The 23,031-nt window shown below is 38.3% G+C and overlaps 1 protein-coding gene and 1 non-coding gene across 2 annotated transcripts in view; both read right to left on the reverse strand.

The window, feature by feature from the left end:
- PCCB (propionyl-CoA carboxylase subunit beta) overlaps positions 1–23,031 on the reverse strand; it is a 90,581-nt gene that overhangs the window by 14,109 nt on the left and 53,441 nt on the right. The window contains exon 10 of the mRNA XM_004278939.3: positions 14,933–15,056. Within this exon, the coding sequence (XP_004278987.1) occupies positions 14,933–15,056 (124 nt within the window). The remainder of the gene's footprint in view (positions 1–14,932; positions 15,057–23,031) is intronic.
- TRNAE-UUC (transfer RNA glutamic acid (anticodon UUC)) lies at positions 17,146–17,218 on the reverse strand. The gene has a single exon. It is a non-coding gene; the product is annotated as a tRNA-Glu (tRNA).

The raw sequence follows: 23,031 nt of genomic DNA on the forward strand, positions 1-23,031 counted from the left end.
TCCATCTCCTGGCTATTGTAAATAGAGCTGCAATGAATATTTTGGTACATGACTCTTTTTGAATTATGGTTTTCTCAGGGTATATGTCCAATAGTGGGATTGCTGGGTCATATGGTAGTTCTATTTGTAGTTTTTTAAGTAACCTCCATACTGTTCTCCATAGTAGCTGTACCAATTCACATTCCCACCAACAGTGCAAGAGTGTTCCCTTTTATCCACATCCTCTCCAGCATTTACTGTTTCTAGATTTTTTGATGATGGCCATTCTGACCGGTGTGAGATGATATCTCAGTGTAGTTTTGATTTGCATTTCTCTAATGATTAATGATGTTGAGCATTCTTTCACGTGTTTGTTGGCAATCTGTATATCTTCTTTGGACAAATGTCTATTTAGGTCTTCTGCCCATTTTTGGATTGGGTTATTTGTTTTGTTGTTATTGAGCTGCATGAGCTGCTTGTAAATTTTGGAGATTAATCCTTTGTCAGTTGCTTCATTTGAAAATATTTTCTCCCATACTGAGGGTTGTCTTTTGGTCTTGTTTATGGTTTCCTTTGCTGTGCAAAAGCTTTGAAGTTTCATTAGGTCCCATTTGTTTATTCTCGTTTTTATTTCCAATTCTCTAGGAGGTGGGTCAAAAAGGATCTTGCTGTGATTTATGTCATAGAGTGTTCTGCCTATGTTCTCCTCTAAGAGTTTGATAGTGTCTCTAATTTAGGTCTCTAATCCATTTTGAGTTTATTTTTGTGTATGGTGTTAGGGAGTGTTCTAATTTCATACTTTTACATGTACCTGTCCAGTTTTCCCAGCACCACTTATTGAAGAGGCTGTCTTTTCTTCACTGTATATTCCTGCCTCCTTTATCAAAGATAAGGTGATGATGTGTGCGTGGGTTTATCCCTGGACTTTCTATCCTGTTCCATTGATCTATATTTCTGTTTTTGTGCCAGGACCATACTGTCTTGATTACTGTGGCTTTGTAGTATAGTCTGAAGACAGGGAGCCTGATTCCTCCAGCTCCATTTTTTGTTCTCAAGATTGCTTTGGCTATTCGGGGTCTTTTGTGTTTCCATACAAATTGTGAAATTTTTTATTCTAGTTCTGTGAAAAATGCCAGGGGTAGTTTGATAGGGATTGCATTGAACCTGTAGATTGCTTTGGGTAGTAGAGTCATTTTCACAATGTTGATTCTTCCAATCCAAGAACATGGTATATCTCTCCATCTATTTGTATCATCTTTAATTTCTTTCATCAGTGTCTTATAATTTTCTGCATACAGCTCTTTTGTCTCCTTAGGTAGGTTTATTCCTACATATTTTATTCTTTTTGTTGCAATGGTAAATGGGAGTGTTTTCTTAATTTCACTTTCGAATTTTTCATCACTAGTGTATAAGAATGCCAGAGATTTCTGTGCATTAATATTGTATCCTGCTACTTTACCAAATTCATTGATTAGCTCTAATAATTTTCTGGTAGCATCTTTAGGATTCTCTATGTAGAGTATCTTGTCATCTGCAAACAGTAACAGCTTTACTTCTTCTTTTCCGATTTGGATTCCTTTTATTTCTTTTTCTTGTCTGATTGCTGTGGCTAAAACTTCCAAAACTATGTTAAATAAAAGTGGTGAGAGTGGGCAACCTTGTCTTCTACCTAATCTTAATAGGAATGGTTTCAGCTTTTCACCACTGAGGACAATGTTGGCTCTGGGTTTGTCATATATGGCCTTTATTATGTTGAGGAAAGTTCCCTCTATGCCTACTTTCTGCAGGGTTTTTATCATAAATGGGTGTTGAATTTTGTCAAAAGCTTTCTCTGCTACTATTGAGATGATCATATGGTTTTTCTCCTTAAATTTGTTAATATGGTGTATCACGTTGATTAATTTGCATACATTGAAGAACCATTGCATTCCTGGAATAAACCCCACTTGATCATGGTGTATGATCCTTTTAATGTGCTGTTGGATTCTGTTTGCTAGTATTTTGTTGAGGATTTTTGCATCTATGTTCATCAGTGATATTGGCCTGTAGTTTTCTTTCTTTGTGACATCTTTGTCTGGTTTTGGTATCAGGGTGATGGTGGCCTCGTAGAATGAGTTTGGGAGTGTTCCTCCCTCTGCTATATTTTGGAAGAGTTTGAGAAGGATAGGAGTTAGCTCTTCTCTAAATGTTTGATAGAATTCCCCTGTGAAGCCATCTGGTCCTGGGCTTTTGTTTGTTGGAAGATTTTTAATCACAGTTTCAATTTCAGTGCTTGTGATTGGCCTGTTCATATTTTCTATTTCTTCCTGGTTCAGTCTCCGCAGGTTGTGCATTTCTAAGAATTTGTCCGTTTCTTCCAGGTTGTCCATTTTATTGGCATAGAGTTGTTTGTAGTAATCTCTCATGATCTTTTGTATTTTCTGCAGTGTCAGTTTTTACTTCTCCTTTTTCATTTCTAATTCTATTGATTTGAGTCTTCTCCCTTTTTTTCTTGAGGAGTCTGCCTAATGGTTTATCAATTTTGTTTATCTTCTCAAAGAATCAGCTTTTAGTTTTATTGATCTTTGCTATCGTTTCCTTCATTTCTTTTTCATTTATTTCTGATCTGATCTTTATGATTTCTTTCCTTCTGCTAACTATGGGTTTTTTTTTTGTTATTCTTTCTCTAATCGCTTTAGGTGCAAGGTTAGGTTGTTTATTTGAGATGTTTTTTGTTTCTTAAGGTAGGATTGTATTGCTATAAACTTCCCTCTTAGAACTGCTTTTGCTGCATCCCATAGGTTCTGGGTCATCGTGTCTCCACTGTCATTTGTTTCTACGTATTTTTTGATTTCCTCCTTGTTTTCTTCAGTGATCACTTCGTTATTAAGTAGTGTATTGCTTAGCCTCCATGTGTTTGTATTTTTTACAGATCTTTTCCTGTAATTGATATCTAGTCTCATAGCGTTGTGGTCGGAAAAGATACTTGATATGATTTCAATTTTCTTAAATTTACCAAGGCTACATTTGTGACCCAAGATATGATCTATCCTGGAGAATGCTCCATGAGCACTTGAGAAAAATGTGTATTCTGTTGTTTTTGGATGGAATGTCCTATAAATATCAATTAAGTCCACCTTGTTTAATGTATCATTTAAAGCTTGTGTTTCCTTATTTATTTTCATTTTGGATGATCTGTTCATTGCTGCAAGTGCGGTGTTAAAGTCCCCTACTATGACTGTGTTACTGTCGATTTCCCCTTTTATGACTGTTAGCATTTGCCTTATGTATTGAGGTGTTCTTATGCTGGCTTCATATATATTTACAATTGTCATATCTTCTTCTTGGATTGATCCCTTGATAATTATGTAGTGTCCTTCTTTGTCTCTGGTAATAGTCTTTATTTTAAAGTCTATTTTGTCTGATATGAGAATTGCTACTCCAGCTTTCTTCTGATTTCCACTTGCATGGAGTATCTTTTTCCATCCCCTCACTTTCAGTCTGTATATGTCCCTAGGTCTGAAGTGGGTCTCTTGTATACAGCATATATACGGGTCTTGTTTTGTATCCATTCAGCCAGTCTGAGTCTTTTGGTGGGAGCATTTAATCCATTTACATTTAAGGTAATTATCAATATGTATGTTCCTATTCCCATTTTCTTAATTGTTTTGGGTTTATTATTGTAGGTCTTTTCCTTCTCTTGTGTTTCTTCCCTACAGAAGTTCCTTTAGTATTTGTTGTAAAATTGGTTTGGTGGTGCTGAACTCTCAGCTTTTCCTTGTCGGTAAAGGTTTTAATTTCTCCATCAAATCTGAATGAGATCCTTGCTGGGTAGAGTTGTCTTGGTTGTAGGTTTTTCTCCTTCATCACTTTAAATATGTCCTGCCACTCCTTTATGGCTTGCAGAGTTTCTGCTGAAAGATCAGCTGTTAACCTTATGGGGATTTCCTTGTGTGTTATTTGCTGCTTTTCCCTTGCTGCTTTTAATATGTTTTTTTTCTATTTAATTTTTGATAGTTTGATTAATATGTGTCTTGGCACGTTTTTCCTTGGATTTATCCTGTATGGGACTCTCTGTGCTTCCTGGACTTGATTAACTATTTCCTTTCCCATAGTAGGGAAGTTTTCAACTATAATCTCTTCAAATATTTTCTCAGTCCCTTTCTTTTTCTCTTCTTCTTCTGGAACCCCTATAATTTGAATGTTGGTGCATTTAATGTCCCAGAGGTCTCTGAGACTGTCCTCAGTTCTTTTCATTCTTTTTTCTTTATTCTGCTCTGCAGTAGTTACTTCCACTATTTTATCTTCCAGGTAACTTATCCGTTCTTCTGCCTCAGTTATCCTGCTACTGATCCCTTCTAGAATATTTTTAATTTCATTTATTGTGTTGTTCATCATTGGTTGTTTCCACTTTAGTTCTTCTAGGTCCTTGTTAAATGTTTCTTGCATTTTCTCTATTCTATTTCCAAGATTTTGGATCATCTTTATCATTATTCTGAATTCTTTTTCAGGTAGATTGCCCATTTCCTCTTCATTTGTTAGGTCTGGTGGGTTTTTACCTTGCTCTTTCATCTGCTGTGTGTTTTTCTGTGTTTTCATTTTGCTTATCTTACTGTGTTTGGGGTCTCCTTTTCGCAGGCTGCAGGTTCGTAGTTCCCGTTGTTTTTGGTGTCTGTCCCCAGTGGCTAAGGTTGGTTCAGTGGGTTGTGTAGGTTTCCTGGTGGAGGGGACTGCTGCTTGTGTTCTGGTGGATGAGGCTGGATCTTGTCTTTCTGGTGGGCAGGTCCACGTCTGTTGGTGTGTTTTGGGGTGTCTGTGGACTTATTATGATTTTAGGCAGCCTCTCTGCTAACGGATGGGACTGTGTTCCTGTCTTGCTAGTTGTTTGGCATAGGGTGTCCAGCACTGTAGCTTGCTGGTCGTTGAGTGAAGCTGGGTGTTGTTGTTGAGATGGAGATCTCTGGGAGATTTTCACCATTTGGCATTATGTGGAGCTGGGAGGTCTCTTGTGGACCAGTGTCCTGAAGTTGGCTCTCCCACCTCAGTGGCACAACCCTGACACCTGGCTGGAGCACCAAGAGACTGTCCTCCACACGGATCAGAATAAAAGGGAGAAAAAAAAGAAAGAAAGGGAGGAGGGAGGAGGGAGGGTGGGAGGGAGGGAGGGAGGAAAGAAAGAAAGAAAGAAAGAAAGAAAGAAAGAAAGAAAGAAAGAAAGAAAGAAGATAAAATAAAGTTATTAAAATAATAAATAATTAAGAAAAAAATTTTAAAAAAAAAAAAACAGATGGACAGAACCCTTGGACAAATGGTGAAAGCAAAGCTATACAGACAAAATCTCACACAGAAGCATACACATACACACTCACAAAAAGAGGAAAAGGGGAAAAAATAATAAATCTTGCTCCCAAAGTTCACCTCCTCAATTTGGGATGATTTGTTGTCTATTCAGGTATTCACAGATGCAGGGTACATCAAGTTGATTGTGGAGCTTTAGTCCGCTGCTTCTGAGGCTGCTGGGAGAAATTTCCCTTTCTCTTCTTTGTTCGCACAGCTCCCGGGACTCAGCTTTGGATTTGGCCCCGCCTCTGCGTGTAGGTCATGGGAGGGCGTCTGTTCTTCACTCAGACAGGACGGGGTTAAAGGAGCCGCTGATTCGACGGCTCTGGCTCACTTAGGCTGGGGGGAGGGAGGGGTACGGAGTGCGGACCGAGCCTGCGGCAGCAGATGCCTGCGTGATGTTGCACCAGCCTGAGGCGTGCCATGCGTTCTCCCGGGGAAGTTGTCCCTGGATCACGGGACCCTGGCAGTGGCGGGCTGCACAGGCTCCGGGAAAGGGAGGTGGGGATAGTGACCTGTGCTCGCACACAGGCTTCTTGGTGGCTGCAGCAGCAGCCTTAGCGTCTCATGCCCGTCTCTGGTGTCTGCACTGATAGCTGCAGCACGCGCCCATCTCTGGAGTTCCTTTAAGCGGCGCTCTTAATCCCCTCTCCTCGCGCACCAGGAAACAAAGAGACAAGAAAAAGTCTCTTGTTTCTTCGGCAGCTCAAGACTTTTCCCAGACTCCCTCCTGGCTAGCCATGGCGCACTAACCCCTTCAGATCTAAGCTCCGAAGCCTGAGCCTCAGCTCCCAGCCCCAGCCCATCCCGGTGGGTGAGCAGACAAGCCTCTCAGGCTGGTGAGTGCTGGTCAGCACCGATCCTCTGTGCGGGAATCTCTCCACTTTGCCCTCTGCACCCCTGTTGCTGTGCTCTTCTCCGTGGCTCTGAAGCTTCCCCCCTCCGCCACCCGCAGTCTCTGCCCACAAAGGGGCTTCTACTGTGTGGAAACCTTTCCTCCTTCACAGCTCCCTCCCACTGGTGCAGGTCCCATCCCTATTCTTTTGTCTCTGTTTTTTTCTTTTTTCTTTTGCCCTACCCAGGTACGTGGGCAGTTTCTTGCCTTTTGGGAGGTCTGAGGTCTTCTGCCAGCGTTCAGTGGGTGTTCTATAGGAGCAGTTCCATGTGTAGATGTATTTCTGATGCATCTGTGGGGAGGAAGGTGATCTCCGCGTCCTACTCTTCCGCCATCTTCTCCTGTCTCCTGTAACACCACTTTTTATTTCTTACATGATTTAAAAAACAAATGCAGGGAATTCCCTCGTGGTCCAGTGGTTAGGACTCCATGCTGTCACTGACAGGGCCTGGGTTCAGTCCCTGGTTGGGAAAATAACATCCTGCAAGCTGCGTGGCATGGCCACATATCAACAGATCTAGAAAAGCATTCACAAAATCCAACACCTACTCATGATAAAAACTCTCAGAAAACTAGAAATACAGGGGAACTTTCTCAGCTTCATAAAGAACATCTACAAAAACCTATAGCTACCATCATACGTAATGGTGAAAAACCAGAAGCTTTCCCACTAAGATCAGGTATAATGCAAGAATGTGCCCTCTCACCACTCCTTTTCAAAACCGTACTGGAAGTCCTCGCTTATACAATGGAACAAGGAAAGGAAATACATAAAAGGCATACAGATTGGGAAGGAAGAAATCAAACTTTCTTTGTTTACAGATGACATGACTGTCTATGTAGAAAATCCTAAAGAACAAAAGTACTGCTGAAACTAATAATTATAGCAAAGCTGCAGGACACAAAGTGAATTTATTAAAGTCAATCACTTGTATACCAGCAATGAATTTGAAACTAACAATAGAATACCGTTTACATTAGCGCACTCCCACCCCCCAAAAAAATACATAGGCATAAATCTAACAAAACAAGATCTATATGAGGAAAATTACAAAACTCTGATGAACAAAATAAAAAAGCTAAGTAAGTAGAGATATTCCATGTTCATGGATAGAAATACTCAATATCATCCAGGGGTATGGTATTGGTGAAACAAATCAATGGAACAGAATAAAGAGCCCAGATAGACCTACATAATATAAATAGACCTACATAAATAGACCTACATAAATATAATCAACTGATCTTTGACAAAGGACCAAAAGTAATACAACGGAAGAAAAACAGTCTTTTTAACAAATTATGCTGGAACTACTAGACATCCACATCCAAAAAAACTGATGTAGACAAACCTTATACCTTTAACAAAAATTAACTCAAAATGGATCCAGAGACCTAAATGTAAAACACAAAACTATAAAACTCATAGAAGATAACATGTGAGAATACCTAGGTGACCTTGGAAATAGCAGCAACGTTTTAGATACACTACTTTCAAAGGCATGATCTATGAAAGAAATAATTGGTAAGCTGGTCTTCACTAAAATTAAAAATTTCTCCTCTGTGAAAGACACTGTCTAGAGAATGAGAAGACAACCACTGACTGGGAGAAAGTATCTGCAAAACACACAATCCGATAAAGGATTGCTATCTAACATATACAAAGAACTCTCAAAACTTGTGAAAGAATTTCAATCTAAAATAGAACTGGAGGATGTAATTGGAAAATCTCACACAGTGCCCTCAGGAAGACAAAAACTTAAGGACTAAGAAACTGATTTCCTTTAAAGGCCTGATTTACAGAACACTGATAGTGCCAAAATTTTCTCAGATGACAGGGGGTTGATCAGGGGTTATCTCATATCAACCTTGGGAAGTTTCATGAATGGGAGATGACCCAGGTCAGGATGGACTCACCAAGTGGGCTGAATTGAGTTTTGTTTCTGTGACTGGACTGATTTTATCTGCTCAGGAAGTTTTCAAGGCTGGTCTCCATTTGTTGTTTATTTTAACTGACTCTAACTGGACTCTCCTCTTTTTACATTTCCTGTCCATAAATCAACCTGCCCCAAACCCTCAATGGACTCACCTGTAGCTTGCTACGGTTTGCTTGTCCTAAATTACAGTTCCTCTGCTATTCCTGAATAAACTCATCTTTTTGAGTTTACCTCTGTTTAGGTCAAACAAACGCAACAATAAGAAAACGACCCAATTAAAAACTGGCCAAAGACCTGAATAGATACCTCACCAAAGAAAACACAGACAGGGCAAATAAGCATATGAAAAGATGCTCCACATCATACGTCATCAGGGAAATGCAAATTAAAGCGAGATACCACTACACACATCACAATAGCCAAAATGCAGAACACTGAGAACACCAAAAGCTGACAAGGATGTGGAGCAATAGGAAGTCTCCTTCACTGCTGGTGGGGATGCAAATTAGTACAGCCACTCTGGAAGACAGTTTGGCAGTTTCTTACAAACTAAACACACTCTTACCATTTGAGCCAGCAATCATGCTCCTCGGTATTTACCCAAATGAGTTGAAAACTTACATCCACATAAAAACCTGCACACGAATGTTTTTAGCAGCTTTATTAATAACTGCCAAAACTTAAAAGTAGCCAGGATGTCTTTCAGTAGGTGAATGGATAAATGAACTGTGATATATCCAGACAATGTAATATTAACACTAAAAAGAAATCAGCTATCAAGCCGTGAAAAGACACAGAGGAAACGTGAATCATAGAGTATGTGGCCTTCTCAGACCAGCTTCCTCCATATAACTAACTGGAAGAGGCTAATCTGAAAAAGCTACATACTGTATGATTCCAACTATATGACATTTTGGAAAAGGAAAACTATGGAAACAGTAGGAGGATGAGTGGTTGCCAGGGGTTTATCAGGCTATCAGGGTTAGGGGGAAGGGAGTGATGAATAGGTGGAGCACAGAGGATTTTTAGGGCAAGTGAAACTATTTGATATGATGCTGCAAATGGTGGATACATATCATTACACATTTATCCAAACCTACAGAATATCCAACGCCAAGAGTCAACCCTATAGTAAACCATGGACTTGTAATGATGTGTCAATGTACATTCCATAATGGTAACAGACAAAGTGCTCTGGTTCAGAATACTGATAGTGGGGTAGGCTGTACATGTGTGAAAACAGAGTATATATGGGAATGCTCTGTTGTTTCCACTCAATTTTACTGTGAAGCTAAAAGAAGCTCTAAAAAATAAAGTTTATTAAAAAAAAAATGATTAGACACCATAACCAAATGGGATATATCCCAGGAATGCAAAAGTGGTTCAATATACAAAAAAATCAATCAGTATAATACAACACATTAATAGAACAAAGGACAAAAGCTACATGATCAACTCAATCGACATAGAAAAGGCATTTGGCAAAATCTATCACCTTTCATGATAAAACACTCAGAAAACTACAAATAGAAGGAAATTTCCCCAACATGACATAGACCATATATGAAAAACCCACAGCTTACATCATATTCTATAGTGAAACACAAAGTTCTCTCCCTAAGATCAGGAACAAGACAAGGATGCCCAATGGCACTATTGCTATTCAACACTGTGTTGGAAGTTCCAGCCAGAGCAATTAGACAAGAAAAAATAATAATGAAAGGCATCTAAATTGGAGAAGAAGTAGTAAAACTATCATTATATGCATTAAATATGATCCTATATGTAGAAAATTCCAGAGAATCTATAAGAAAGCTACTAAAGCTAATAAATTCAGCAAAGTTGCAGGTTACAAGATCAGCAAACAAAAAGCAGTTGCATAGTTGTCTTTCTATAAACCGATAATGAACAATCCAAAAAAGAAATTGAGAAAGGAATTCCATTTACAATAGCAACTAAAAGAATAAAACAGGAGTAAATTTAACCAAGACGTTAAACACCTGTGCAGTGAAAATTACAAAACACTGCTGAAGAAATAAATGAAGACCAAAATAAATGGAAAGGGGACATCACTTTTGGCGCAGTGGTTAAGAATCCGCCTAACAATGCAGAGGACATGAGTTTGATCCCTGGGCTGGGAAGATCCCACATGCCACGGAGCAACTAAGCCTGTGCACCATGACTACTGAGTCTGCGCTCTAAAGCCTGCAAGCCACAACTACTGAGCCCATGAACCGCAACTACTGAAGCCCGCACACTCTGGGACCTGCATGTCGTAACTACTGAGCCCACGTGCTGCAACTACTGAAGCCCACGCACCTACAGCCCATGCTCAGCAACAAGAGAAGCCACTGCAATAAGAAGACTATGCACCGCAACAGAGAGTAGCCCCCGCTCATCACAACTAGAGAAAGCCCACGTGTAGCAATGAAGACCCAACACAGCCAAAAATTTAAAATAAATAAATAATAAATGGAAAGACATCCTGTGTTCATGAGTTAGAAAACTTTACATTGTTAAAATGTCAATACTTCATAAAGTGATCAGCAGATTCAATGCAATCACTACCAAAATTCCAACAACCTTTTCTGCAAAAATGGAAAGGCCAACAGTCAAATCCATATGGAATAGCAAGGGTCCCAAAAAAGCCAAAATAATCTGAAAAGGAAGAACATGAGAAGAATCACACTTCCCAATATTAAAACTTACTACAAACCTACAGTAATCAAAACAGTGCGATACTAGAACATGGATAGACTTGCAGACCAAAGGAATAGTATTGAGACCCCAGAAATAAACTCATATATCTACAGCCCACTGATGTCTGACAAAAATGCCAAGTCCATTCAAAAGGGAAAGAATAGTCTATTCAACAAATGGTGCTGGGATAACTGAATTTCCGCATGCAAAAGAAATGAAGCTCTCTACAAATGCTAATGCATATATATGGAATATTAAAAAAAATGGTACTGATGAACCTAATTGCAGGGCAGGAATAAAGATATAGAGAATGGACTTGAAGACACAGGGTGGGAGGGGGAAGCTGGGGTGAAGTGAGTGTATCATCAACATATATACACTACCAAATGTAAAATAATTAGCTAGTGGGAAGCAGCAGCATAGAACAGGGAGATCAGCTCAGTGCTTTGCGATGACCTAGAGGGGTGGGATAGCGAGGGTGGGAGGGAGGCTCAAGAGGGAGGGCATATGGGGACATATGTATGCATATGGCTGATTCACTTTGGTGTACAACAGAAACTAACACAGTATCATGAACCAATTATACTCCAATAAAGATCTATAAAAAAAAAAAAAGAATGGGGCTTCCCTGGTGGCGCAGTGGTTGAGAGTTCGCCTGCCGATGCAGGGACGCGGGTTTGTGCCCCGGTCCGGGAGGATCCCACATGCCACAGAGCGGCTGGGCCCATGGGCCATGGCCGCTGGGCCTGAGCGTCTGGAGCCTGTGCTCCACAACGGGAGAGACCACAGCGGTGAGAGGTCTGCATACTGCCAAAAAAAAAAAAAAAAAGAAGAAGAATGAAGCTGAACCCCTAACTTACGCTATATGTAAAAATTAACTCAAAACTGATCAAACCTAAATGTGAAAACTAAAAGCATAAAACTCCTAAAAGAAAACATAGGGGAAAAGCTCTATGACATTGGATTTGCAAATAAGTTCTTATATATGACTCCAAAAGCACAAGCAACCAAAAACAGAGAGAGAGAGAAAGAGAATTAGACTTCATCAAATTTTATAACTTTTGTATATCAAATGATGTTATCGAGAAAGTGTAAAGAAAACCTAAAGAATGGAAGAAAATATTTGCAAATCATTTATCTGATAAGGGTTTAATATCCAGAGTATACAAAGAATGCTTGTAACTCAACAACAACAACAAAACTCTAAGTAATCAAAAAATGGGCAAAGGACTTGAATAGACATTTCTCCAAAGATATGCAAATAGCCAATAAGCCTAAGAAAAGATGCTCAACATCCCTAATCATTAGGGAAATATAAATGAAAACCATAATGGGATAATACATCACACCCATGAGGACTGGTTATTATCAAAATATACCAGAAAACAACAAGTGTTGATGAGTATGAAGAAATTGGAACCCTGTCCATTGCAGCCACTGTGGAAAACAGTGTGATGTTTCCCCAAAAAAGTAATCCTAAAATTACCATATTACTCAGTAATTCCACAACTAGGTGTATACCCAAAAGAATTGAAAACAGGGTTTCAAACAAATACTTGTACACCAATGTTCACTGTGACATTATTCACAATAGCAAAAAGGTGGAAACAACCCAAGTGTCCATCAACAGATAAATGATTAAACAAAATGCAGTTATACACATGCAATGGAATATTATATAGACATGAAAAATTAAAATGAAGTTCTGATACATGCTACAATATGAATGGATCTTGAAAACATTATGCTAAGTAAAACAAGCCAGACACAAAGGAACAAATATTGTATGATTCTACTTATATGGCATATCTAGAATAGGTAAATTCACAGAGAGTAGATTAAGATTACCAAGGGTGGGAGGTAGGATGGAAATGAATTGTCTGTTTGGGACGATTTGAAATTTGGGGGGGAAAGTTAGTGGTAATGGGTTCACACATTGTGAATGTAATTGACGTCACTGCACTGTACCCTTAAAAATGGTTAAAATAATATCAAAAAAACAAACAACCCAATCAAAAAATGGGCAGAAGACCTAAACAGACATTTCTCCAAAGAAGACATACAGATGGCCAACAGGAACATGAAAAGATGCTCAACATCACTAATTATTAGAGAAATGCAAATCAAAACTACAATAAGGCAACATTTCACACCAGTCAGAATGGCCATCATCAAAAAGTCTACAAATAATAAATGCTGAAGAGGGTGTGGAGAAAAGGGAACCCTCTTGCACTGTTGGTGGGAATGTAAGTTGGTGCAGCCACTGTGGAAAACACTATGGAGGCTCCTAAGAAAACTAAAAATACAGCTACCATATGATCCAGCAACCCCACTCCTGGGTACATATACAGAAAAGACAAAAACTCTAATTCGAAAAGATACATGCACACCAATGTTCATAACAGCACCATTTACAATAGCCAAGATATGGAAGCAACCTAAGTGTCCATCGATGGATGGATAAAGAAGATATGGTGTGTATACACACACACACACACACACACACACACACACACACACACAATGGAATATTACTCACCCATAAAAAAGAATGAAATATTGCCATCTGAAGCAATGTGGATGGACCTAGAGATTATCATACTGAGTGAAGTAAGTCAGACAGAGAAAGACTAATATTATATGTTATCACTTATATGTGGAATCTAAAAAATAATACAAATGAACTTATTTACGAAATAAAAACAGATTCACAGACATAAAAAACAAACTTATGGTTACCAAAGAGGAAAGGCGAGGGGGTGAGGGATAAATTAGGAGTATGGGAATAACAGATACACACCACTATATATAAAATAAACAATAAGGATTTATTGTATAGCACAGGGAACTATATTCAATATCTTGTAATAATCTATAATGGAAAAGAATCTGAAGAAGTTATATATGTACATATATATATATATATATATATATATACACACACACACATATGGCTGAATCACTTTGCTATACACCTGAAACTAACACTATATTGCAAATCAACCATAGTTTAGTAACAAAAAAAAAAAAAGGTCAAAATGGCAAATTTTATGTTATATATATTTTACCACAATAAAAAACACTTTTACAAACCTTTTTCTAAAGACAAGGAGAAACTGTCACAGCAGAAATAAAAGATGAGGCTAGGTCAAAAAGGGAGGGTGTATGCGTCCCACATAGGGATTCAAAGGAAACCTAAGAAGGAAAATAGTAAGGAGGGAAGCACTATCCAGAGACCCCAACCCCACCCAGAGCACAACCATGGAAGAGTCCCCACACCCTGGCTGTTACTCAAGTCTGACCATCTCACCAGAAAGCTGTGGGGTACAGACACAGCAAGATGCTGTTAACTTGTCATGGATCAGGGACTTCCCTGGTGGTGCAGTGGTTAAGAATCTGCCTGCCAATGCAGGTGACACGGGTTCGAGCCCTGGTCCGGGAAAATCCCACATGCCACGGAGCAACCAAGCACTTGCGCCACAACTACTGAGCCCACATGCCACAACTACTGAAGCCCACACGCCTAGAGCCCATGCTCCACAACAAGAGAAGCCACCAAAATGAGAAGTCCACGCACCATAACAAAGAGTAGCCCCTGCTCGCTGCAACTAGAGAAAGCCTGTGTGCAGCAACGAAGATCCAACGCAGCCAAATTAATTAATTATTTTTAAAAGCGTATATAACTTGTCACGGACCAACTGTTCTCCTGGCACCATCAAAGGCACTAGAAAGAAAACTGTGAATAAGACACTAACACCCCTGGCCTCATGGGGCTCACAGTTTAGTGGGTGAGACATAATGTAACTAGGGGGACAGAAAGCAGGCCTCTGAAAAAGTAAAGACCTTAAAAGTTGAGGAGGAAAGTTATCTATAAACCCTTAAAAAATTAGAGAAGCATGAAAGAAGCATTTTCAGATGCTTATGTTAATTTTGAGAAATTAAGAGACAAAGGAGCTTTCGCAACTTCAGCTATTGATATTTGAGTCTTTCTCTAGCCACTGAAGGCTGTGTCTGAGGAAAAGGCAGAAGATGGGCACCTTGGGCCCAGGCAGCCCTGGCTCCCAACCACCCCCCAAGGTCTATGAGAGTGTCTCCCTCCTACCTGAAGCCACTTTAGGTTGGTTGCCAACAATTCCAACAGTCCTCCCATTCATTCTTGCAAAACCAACGATGATGTTCTTGGCATAACTGGGCATGATCTCAAAAAATTCTCGCTCATCAACAACCTGCAGGGATAAATTTACTCTTGAGCTCAAAATGATAAACAAGATCCAACTCCATTATAGAATGACAGACATTTACAGAATTACAGGCTGGATAGCTACTCCCTACCACAGGTTCTCCCAGGAAGCAGGACAACAGGCAGAGGCAGTACCTCCTCCCTGCTGGAAGGGAAAACACTCTCGTACACAAATGGAAGAGGATAAACCAGTACAGTCTTTTTTAAAGGTTCTATTTGAACTTGGCATATTTAATACACTTTTTTTTTTACCTTACTTTGAAATCATTTCAAACTTTCATAAAAATTTCCAGAATACAAAAAAATTTAAATATCCTTCACCCAGATTCCCCATTTATTAACGTTTTACCATGTAAGCTTCATAGTTCCCTCTCCCAACCTGCCTACCCTGCTTTTCTGTCTGTCTCTTAAGTATGTGTCTGTATATATATTCTCTAACTATATATATGTCCATACACACAACTTTTTTTCCTGAACTGTTTTGAGAATAAGTTACAGACACGACGCCTCTTTACCTCTAAGTACCTAAGTGTCTACCTCCTAAGAACAGGACATTCTCTTCTATAACTTCAGTGATAGTATCAAAATCAGGAAATTAACATTAATATATTATTATCTATTACAAAACCTTATTCAAATTTCACCAGTTATTCCAATAACATCCCTTATAGCAACAAAAATCTGGCTCTAGAACCTGACCCAAGATCACTTGGCACTGAGTGGTCACGTGGTCTCTTTAGCCTGCCTTGATTCTTTCCCCTCAATCTTTGTCTTTTATGTTCATAACGTCTTTGAAGACTACAGGTCAGTTACTTGGTTATTTGGGTTTCATGTTTGTTCATGTTTAATTTCAGGTAAAGCATTTTTGGCAGAATATCACAGAAGTGACCCTCTCAAGTGCATCACATCAAAAGGCACATGATGTCAATTTGTCCATTAATGGTGGTGATATATGTCAGGTTTCTCCCCTGTAAAGTTACTATTTTTCCACTTGTAATTAATAAGTCTTTTGTAGGGAAATATTCTGAATTATGTAAAAATCCTATGCTTCATCAAGCTTTTACCTAGTAGGCTTAGTTAGCATTCATAGATGATCCTTGATTATTAACCCAATTACTGCCATGATAACTGCCAAACAATTTTTCTAACTCCATTTTTCCTTCTCCATTTATTACTTGGTATTCTATTGTCAAAAATGTCTTTGCCTTTCCCATTTACTTATGGGAAATCCACAGTATGAAGGTATAGATTTTTCTTTTATTATGTGGATTATAATCTTTACCACCAACATTTATTTTATGTTCAAAGTGTCCCACATTTGACAGTGAGAGCTCATTCAAGGTGGATCCTATGCCCTTTTGATGCTTCTCCATCATTCTTTGAGCATTACCTTACATTCTGGAATTACCTTACTTTCAGGTTCATCTTGTATTTTTTTCCTGCCCCAAGGCCTAGAATCAGCCATTTCTCCAAGGGACCCAGGTCCCCAAGGGTGGGGGGTAGAATAAATGGCTGCTTCTAAGAAGCTAGCCCAGAGCACAGAGCTAGGAGATCTACATACACACACACACACACACACACACATTTCTGTAAGTAATATGAAAACCAGGAATTCATACTGATAACTCCAATTCCAACTTCCAATTCAACTACAGGGTTCATTCTAGTATCCCCCTTTCCATACTATAACTCCTTTCTCCTATAGTGGACATCTAACTCCCATTATCCTCAAAACGTAGTTATTATTCAATCCTCAAATGTAAATGAAATGGTTTCAGAATTGCTAACCCATATGACAGCAAAACAACAAAAACCTAATATTCAGTATTTCTTTATGACTAGTTCTGTCATTAGACTAAAGGTATATAGTCAAAGTACTGCGTTCAAAAGTTATTCATTTGAAACACAGTTTCATTTGTTTTTATTTCAAAGGTTTACCCCCACCCTGTCTTGATTTTATTTTTAGTATGTAAACATTAATATAGGTTAATAGTGTCACTCCCCATCCCTTCCACTCACAATGTTTTTGTTTTGGGTTTTTTTTTTGCAGTGCTGCACAGCTTTCGGGATCTTAGTTCCCTAACCAGGGATCGAACCCGGGCCCACAGCAGTGAAAGTGCTGAATCCTAACCACTGGACCACCAGGGAACTCCCTCACCCTGTTATTAATGTCATCACTTTCTGATTTATCCTTTGTGTGTGCACTGCAAAAATGAGTAGATACATTTATAGATTTTTAATTCCCCTTCCACCTTAGATGGAAAGTAACAAACTATAGATACTCTCTCACACTCTGAGTTTCTCTCTTGCACTCTGAGTTTCTTCACTTAACAATATATCCTGGAAATCACTCCATATCAGTTCATAGAGCTTTTCCTCACTCTTTTTCACTCCTGCATAGTACTCCATTGTGTGGACGTACCAAAGTTTATTCAACCAATCTCCTGTGTTGTGTACACTATTTTGACACTTACATTCAGGTTGTTTAGAATACTTTGCAATTATAAATAACACTGTAACAGTAGGAACCTTGTGCATCTATAATTGTGTAAAGTGGGAAGTGTATCTTCAGGGTAAATTCCTAGAAGTGGGACTGCCGGGGCAAACTCTCAGATAGCTCTTACCATCAACACATGACAGTGTCTGCTTCCCCACAGACTTGCCATGGAAAGTATTTTCAAGTTTTGAATCACTGGCCAACCTGACAAAAGAGAAATAACTCAGTATAATTTTAAGTTGCATTTCTAGCATTATGAGTAAAGCTGAACATCTTTCAAATATGTTTAAGGTCCATTTTGTATCTTCTTTTGTGAGCTATCTATTCATGATTTTTGCCTGCTTTTCTATCAGTTTTAGTCTTTATTCCTTCAATTTTTAAAAAAGTTCTTTACGTATTAGGGATATTGGTCCTTTACTTGTGATATATGTTGCAAATATTTTCTCCCAGTTTGCTGGTTGTCTTGTTTGTTGTTGTTGTTGTTGTTTTGGGGGGAGGCCACACCACGAGGCATGCAGGATCTTAGTTCCCCAACCAGGGATTGAACCTGTGCCCCCTGCAGTAGAAGTATGGAGTCCTAACCACTGGACCACCAGGGAATTCCTGGTTGTCATTCATTCATTCATTCATTCATTTATGGCTGCACTGGGTCTTCGCTGCTGTGCGCGGGCTTTCTCTAGTTGCGGCGAGCAGGGGCTACTCTTTGTTGCGGTGCATGGGCTTCTCACTGTGGTGGCTTCTCTTTGTTGCAGAGCACGGGCTCTAGGTGCTCAGGCTTCAATAATTGTGGCACGCGGGCTTCATCAGTTGTGGCACGCAGACTCAGCAGTTGTGGCTCACAGGCTCTAGAGTGCAGGCTCAGTAGTCGTGATGCACGGGCTTAGCTGCTCCGTGGCATGTGGGATCTTCCTGGACCAGGGCTCAAACCTGTGTCCCTTGCGATGGCAGGTGGATTCTTAACCACAGTGCCACCAGGGAAGTCCCCCTGGGTGTCTTTTAACTTCATGTATTTTTTTGCTATGCAGAGTGGAATTTTTAAATGTTTATATAGTCATATTTATCAATTTTTTAACTGAAACTGAATTTTAAATCATAGTTCAAAATTCTTTACCTTCTCCTAAAGTTAGAGAAATTCATCTATGCTTTCTTTAAATATTTCACTTATTGTATTTAGTTCTCTGATCTATTATTAGTTTATTTTTGCATACGGTATAAACTACAAATAAAATTTTATATTTTCCTAACCAGCTATCCAGGTGTCTAGCACCATTTCTTTATTTATTTATTTTGCAGGGCGGGGAGCCACACTGCACAGCTTGTGGGATCTTAGTTCCCTAACCAGGGATTGAACCCGGGCCCTCAGCAGTGAGAGAGCAGAGTCCTAACCACTGGACTGCCAGGCAATTCCTTAGCACCATTTATTGAAGAGCTAATCTTTGCCCATGGAATTTGACATAATACCTTTATCATATGTACCAGAATTCTATAGGTACTTGAATCAACTTCTAGCTTTTCTATTCTATTCCACTGATCTATTTATGTGCCAGGACTACACTGTTTTAACTACAGCATGCTTTAATAAAGGATATGGCCACAGCTTTTCTTTTGATGTTCTTATATTAATTCAATATCCAGGAACAAGGGATGTCTCTGCATCTGTTCAAGTCTGTTTTCATGTTTTTCAGAAGTTTTAAAATTTGCCCCATAAGTTTATTACTAAATATTTTATCTTTATTGCTATGCAAAATGAGTTTTTACATTACCACAATATAATTGGTTACTGTTTGTGTATATGAAGACTATTCCTAGGTTAATTTTATATCCTGTTCCCTATTTATTGTTTCAGTTTTATCACGCATTCCCTAGGATTTTTAGCATATTATGTCATACACAACCATAGGTCAACTTTTGTGAAGCTTTTTGCCTCTAATTGATCTTCTTCTTTATCTAATTGCATTGGCTAATACCTCCAGTACAATGTTAAATAATAGTGGAGATAGAGAGCATCCTTGCCTTGTCCCAGATCTTAGTGTAAGTATTTCCATATTAAGATGCTTGGTTTTGAAAAAGTGTATATTAAACTATCATGTTAAGTATTCATCAATTCCTACTTTCTTGAGTGTTCCTATTAGAAATGGGTGTTGAACTTTCTTAAAGCCTTTTCTCAGCATTGTATGAAAACAACCATATAATCTTTCTCCGGTCTATCTATTAATGCAGTACATTATAGATTTTCTAGAACCAACCTTGCATTCCTACAATAAATCCCACTTGCTTATGGTATATAATTTTAACATGGTGTTGGAGTCTGTTAGCTAACATTTATTTGGTATTGTTACATCAATATTGGTAAATGATGCCAATCTGAAATCTTTTTCAGTTCTATATCAGGTTCAGGTATATCAATGTCATACTTGTTTCATAAAAAGAATTTGTACAGGGTGTGTGTGTGTGTGTTTACTGTCTATGATCTGAAATAATTTATGTAGCACTGTGATTCTTTGGTCTTGGAAGGTTTCATAGAATTCCCACATGAAACTATCTGGGTTTAGTGCTATTTTTGTGAAATAACTACTATGTAATTTGGTCCACTTAGGCTTTCTACCTCTAATGGGGTCAATTTTGGGTAAAATGTATTTTCCAAATAAAATGTCCAGTTCATCTAACCTCTTACGATTTTTAAATTTCTTCTATCTCTATCATTTCTCCTTTCCACTTTTTACTTGTGCCTTTTTTTTTAAGTTAGCTAGTAGTTACTCTATTCCATTAGTTACAGCTATTTTTCTATTTCCCAAGTCATAAAATTTCTGCTTTTATCCTTATTAAATCCTGTCTTGTTATTCTTTAGAATATTTTTTCCCCAGCTTTTTGAATGGAGAATTTAGTTTCTTTTCCTTCTTTCATTTTTCACTAAGCAATTAAGGCTATAAATTTTCCTCCTCTCATAGACAGTATTCCATAGATTTTGATATGTAGTGTTTTCATTATCTTTATTCTCTTAGAATTCTGTCATTTGGTTTATATTTTCTCCTTTTATTCAAGAATTAACAGATTTATTTTAAATGAGACAGTGCTTTTATTGTTGTAGCTATAAATTTCTAGTCTTAATCATTGTGTTTTGTAATATTTTTGCTTTATGGACTGCTAGGATGCTTTCTTTCTGACCAAATATGTGATCAACTTTTGTGAATGTTCCATGTACACTTGAGAATAAGATTCATTGCCTATTACCAGACTGTAAAGTCTGAAATAGATCTTTAATATCTATCTGTGATGTTATTGAGGTTTTCTATATCTTACTTATTTTTGTCCATTTGACCTACTTTGTACTAATTATGGTACATTTAAATCTATTTTTATTTGTTTCTACCTATGTCTCCTTGGACATCCTATAGTTTCTCCTTTTTAAAGATGGTAGTTTTATCATTTAGGGCATAGATCTTTTACATCATCACTGTGAATTATGGCTTTTAGCATTTGAAAATGTCTTTCCTTGTCACAGTAAATACTTGAATTTCACATCACCCAATATTAGGCTCACACACACGGCATTGTTTCTGTTCTCCTGACATACCTTTCCCCATCCCTTACGTTTAACTTTTCAGAATCACTTTGTCTCTTTTACACCACATATAGTTGGTCTTGCTTTATGAGGGAAATTGAACATCCTTTTCTTTTAATAAATGAGATAAACAAGTTTAATAAATAAGTTTGGCCATTCATATTTATTGGTATTTCAGATGTTTTTTATTCTTGTAATTATTCTGTGTACCATGTTATATTTACTGTTTAAGTAATATGTTTTATGTTGCTGTTTATAAAGATTTATATTTTTGGTCTAGTGGTTACCTTTGTAATTATACCTTTTTAATGCCCTTAGTCTGTTTCCTCATCTAATGTCTTATTAACTGGGTTGTCTACTATTAATATCTGTTGAGTCACAACAATCAGTATACTTATTCTGCTATACTCTTTCACTCTTCCTTCTCTTCCATCTTTCAGTGGCATTTTTTCCTGCAACTGAAACATAGCATTTATACATTGTTCTCTACCCTCATTCCCAACCTTATTCTAGTCTTATAATTAAATAAGCACCATCAATCCTTTTCCTAAAATTTGTCCAGTAATCTCTTGGTTGGATGAAACTCATCCTCTAGAAGCTTCCTCAAGAAGAGGCTGGGAACACAGAATTCCCTCAGTTTTAGCTGGTTTTCTTTAGTCTTAATACATGAACATCAGCTTGGCCAGATATAAAATCTTTAGTCTTTCCTGGAGTCTCCAGGAAGTGCTTCTCTATTGTTGCCTTGCTTTGTTGTTGCTTTTGAAAAGTCTGATGCTACTCTAATTCTCCCATCTTTGTAAGTTATTTAATCTTTTTGCCCCAAAGTCTTGAAGATTTTTCTTTTCAAAATCTAGTAGTGGGACTTCCCTGGTGGTCCAGTGGGTAAGACTCCACGCTACCAATGCAGGGGGCCTGGGTTCGATCCCTGGTTGGAGAACAAGATCCTGCATGCACGCTGCAACTAAGAGTCCACATGCCACAACTAAGAAGCCCACAAGCCGCAACTAGGAGTCCACATGCCACAACTAAGAAGTCTGCATGCCACAACTAAAGGTCTCACATGCCACAACAAAGATCCCACATGCCACAACTAAGACCCAGTGCAGCCAAAAAAAAAAAAAAAAAATCTAGTAGTTATATGTGGATATATACTCGAGTTTGATCATTCTTGGTTAATTTTCCCATACACTCAGTGAGCTCTTTCATTATGTAGCTCTGGGTCTTTTTCTGGGATGTCTTCTTGGATTACAGTTTTAAACATTAATTCTCTTCCTGTTTGTCCTTCGTCAGACACTCCAGTTATATGTATGTTCAGTCTTCTTTGCCTATCTTCCATTTTAGTCACTTTTTTCTGATATTTTTACCTTTTTCTTTATGCTTTTGGTTGTTTTCCCACTTTTCTTCAACATTCCTTATTAAATTTCATTCAAATACAATCTCCCTAGAGCACTTTATAATTCTGTCTTCACTTCTCATATATGATTTTGTCCCCCACCATTTTAATTCAGTCACCTCTAACTTTACTTCTTCCTATTTTATGTCCATTCTGTCATTAGTTTCTGAATTTGATTTTCATAACTCAGGTGATGATTTGAGGCTACTGAACTCTACTGCAGTGTGATCATCTGCTGAATGACTAACTTTTACAATGAAGGGCGTTTTGTCAATTGAAGTTTTTTGTTCTCATTTTTGGTTTTCTTATCTTAGTAGCTCTGTATAGATAAACTACTTGTATCTGCATTTTGTGGACAGGGTTGACAGTCTGGGATGGTGAACAAGATTCCCAGTTCAAGAGCGCCCTCTTCTGTCAGTATAACAAAGTGCCACTTAGTTAATGGGTGTCTTGATATTAGAAGAGGGTGGTAGGGAAAGGGGTAGTATGACCTTCAGTGTTTTTTTTTT

This window comes from Orcinus orca, chromosome 5 (assembly GCF_937001465.1).
Source record: "Orcinus orca chromosome 5, mOrcOrc1.1, whole genome shotgun sequence".
Taxonomy (NCBI): domain Eukaryota; kingdom Metazoa; phylum Chordata; class Mammalia; order Artiodactyla; family Delphinidae; genus Orcinus; species Orcinus orca.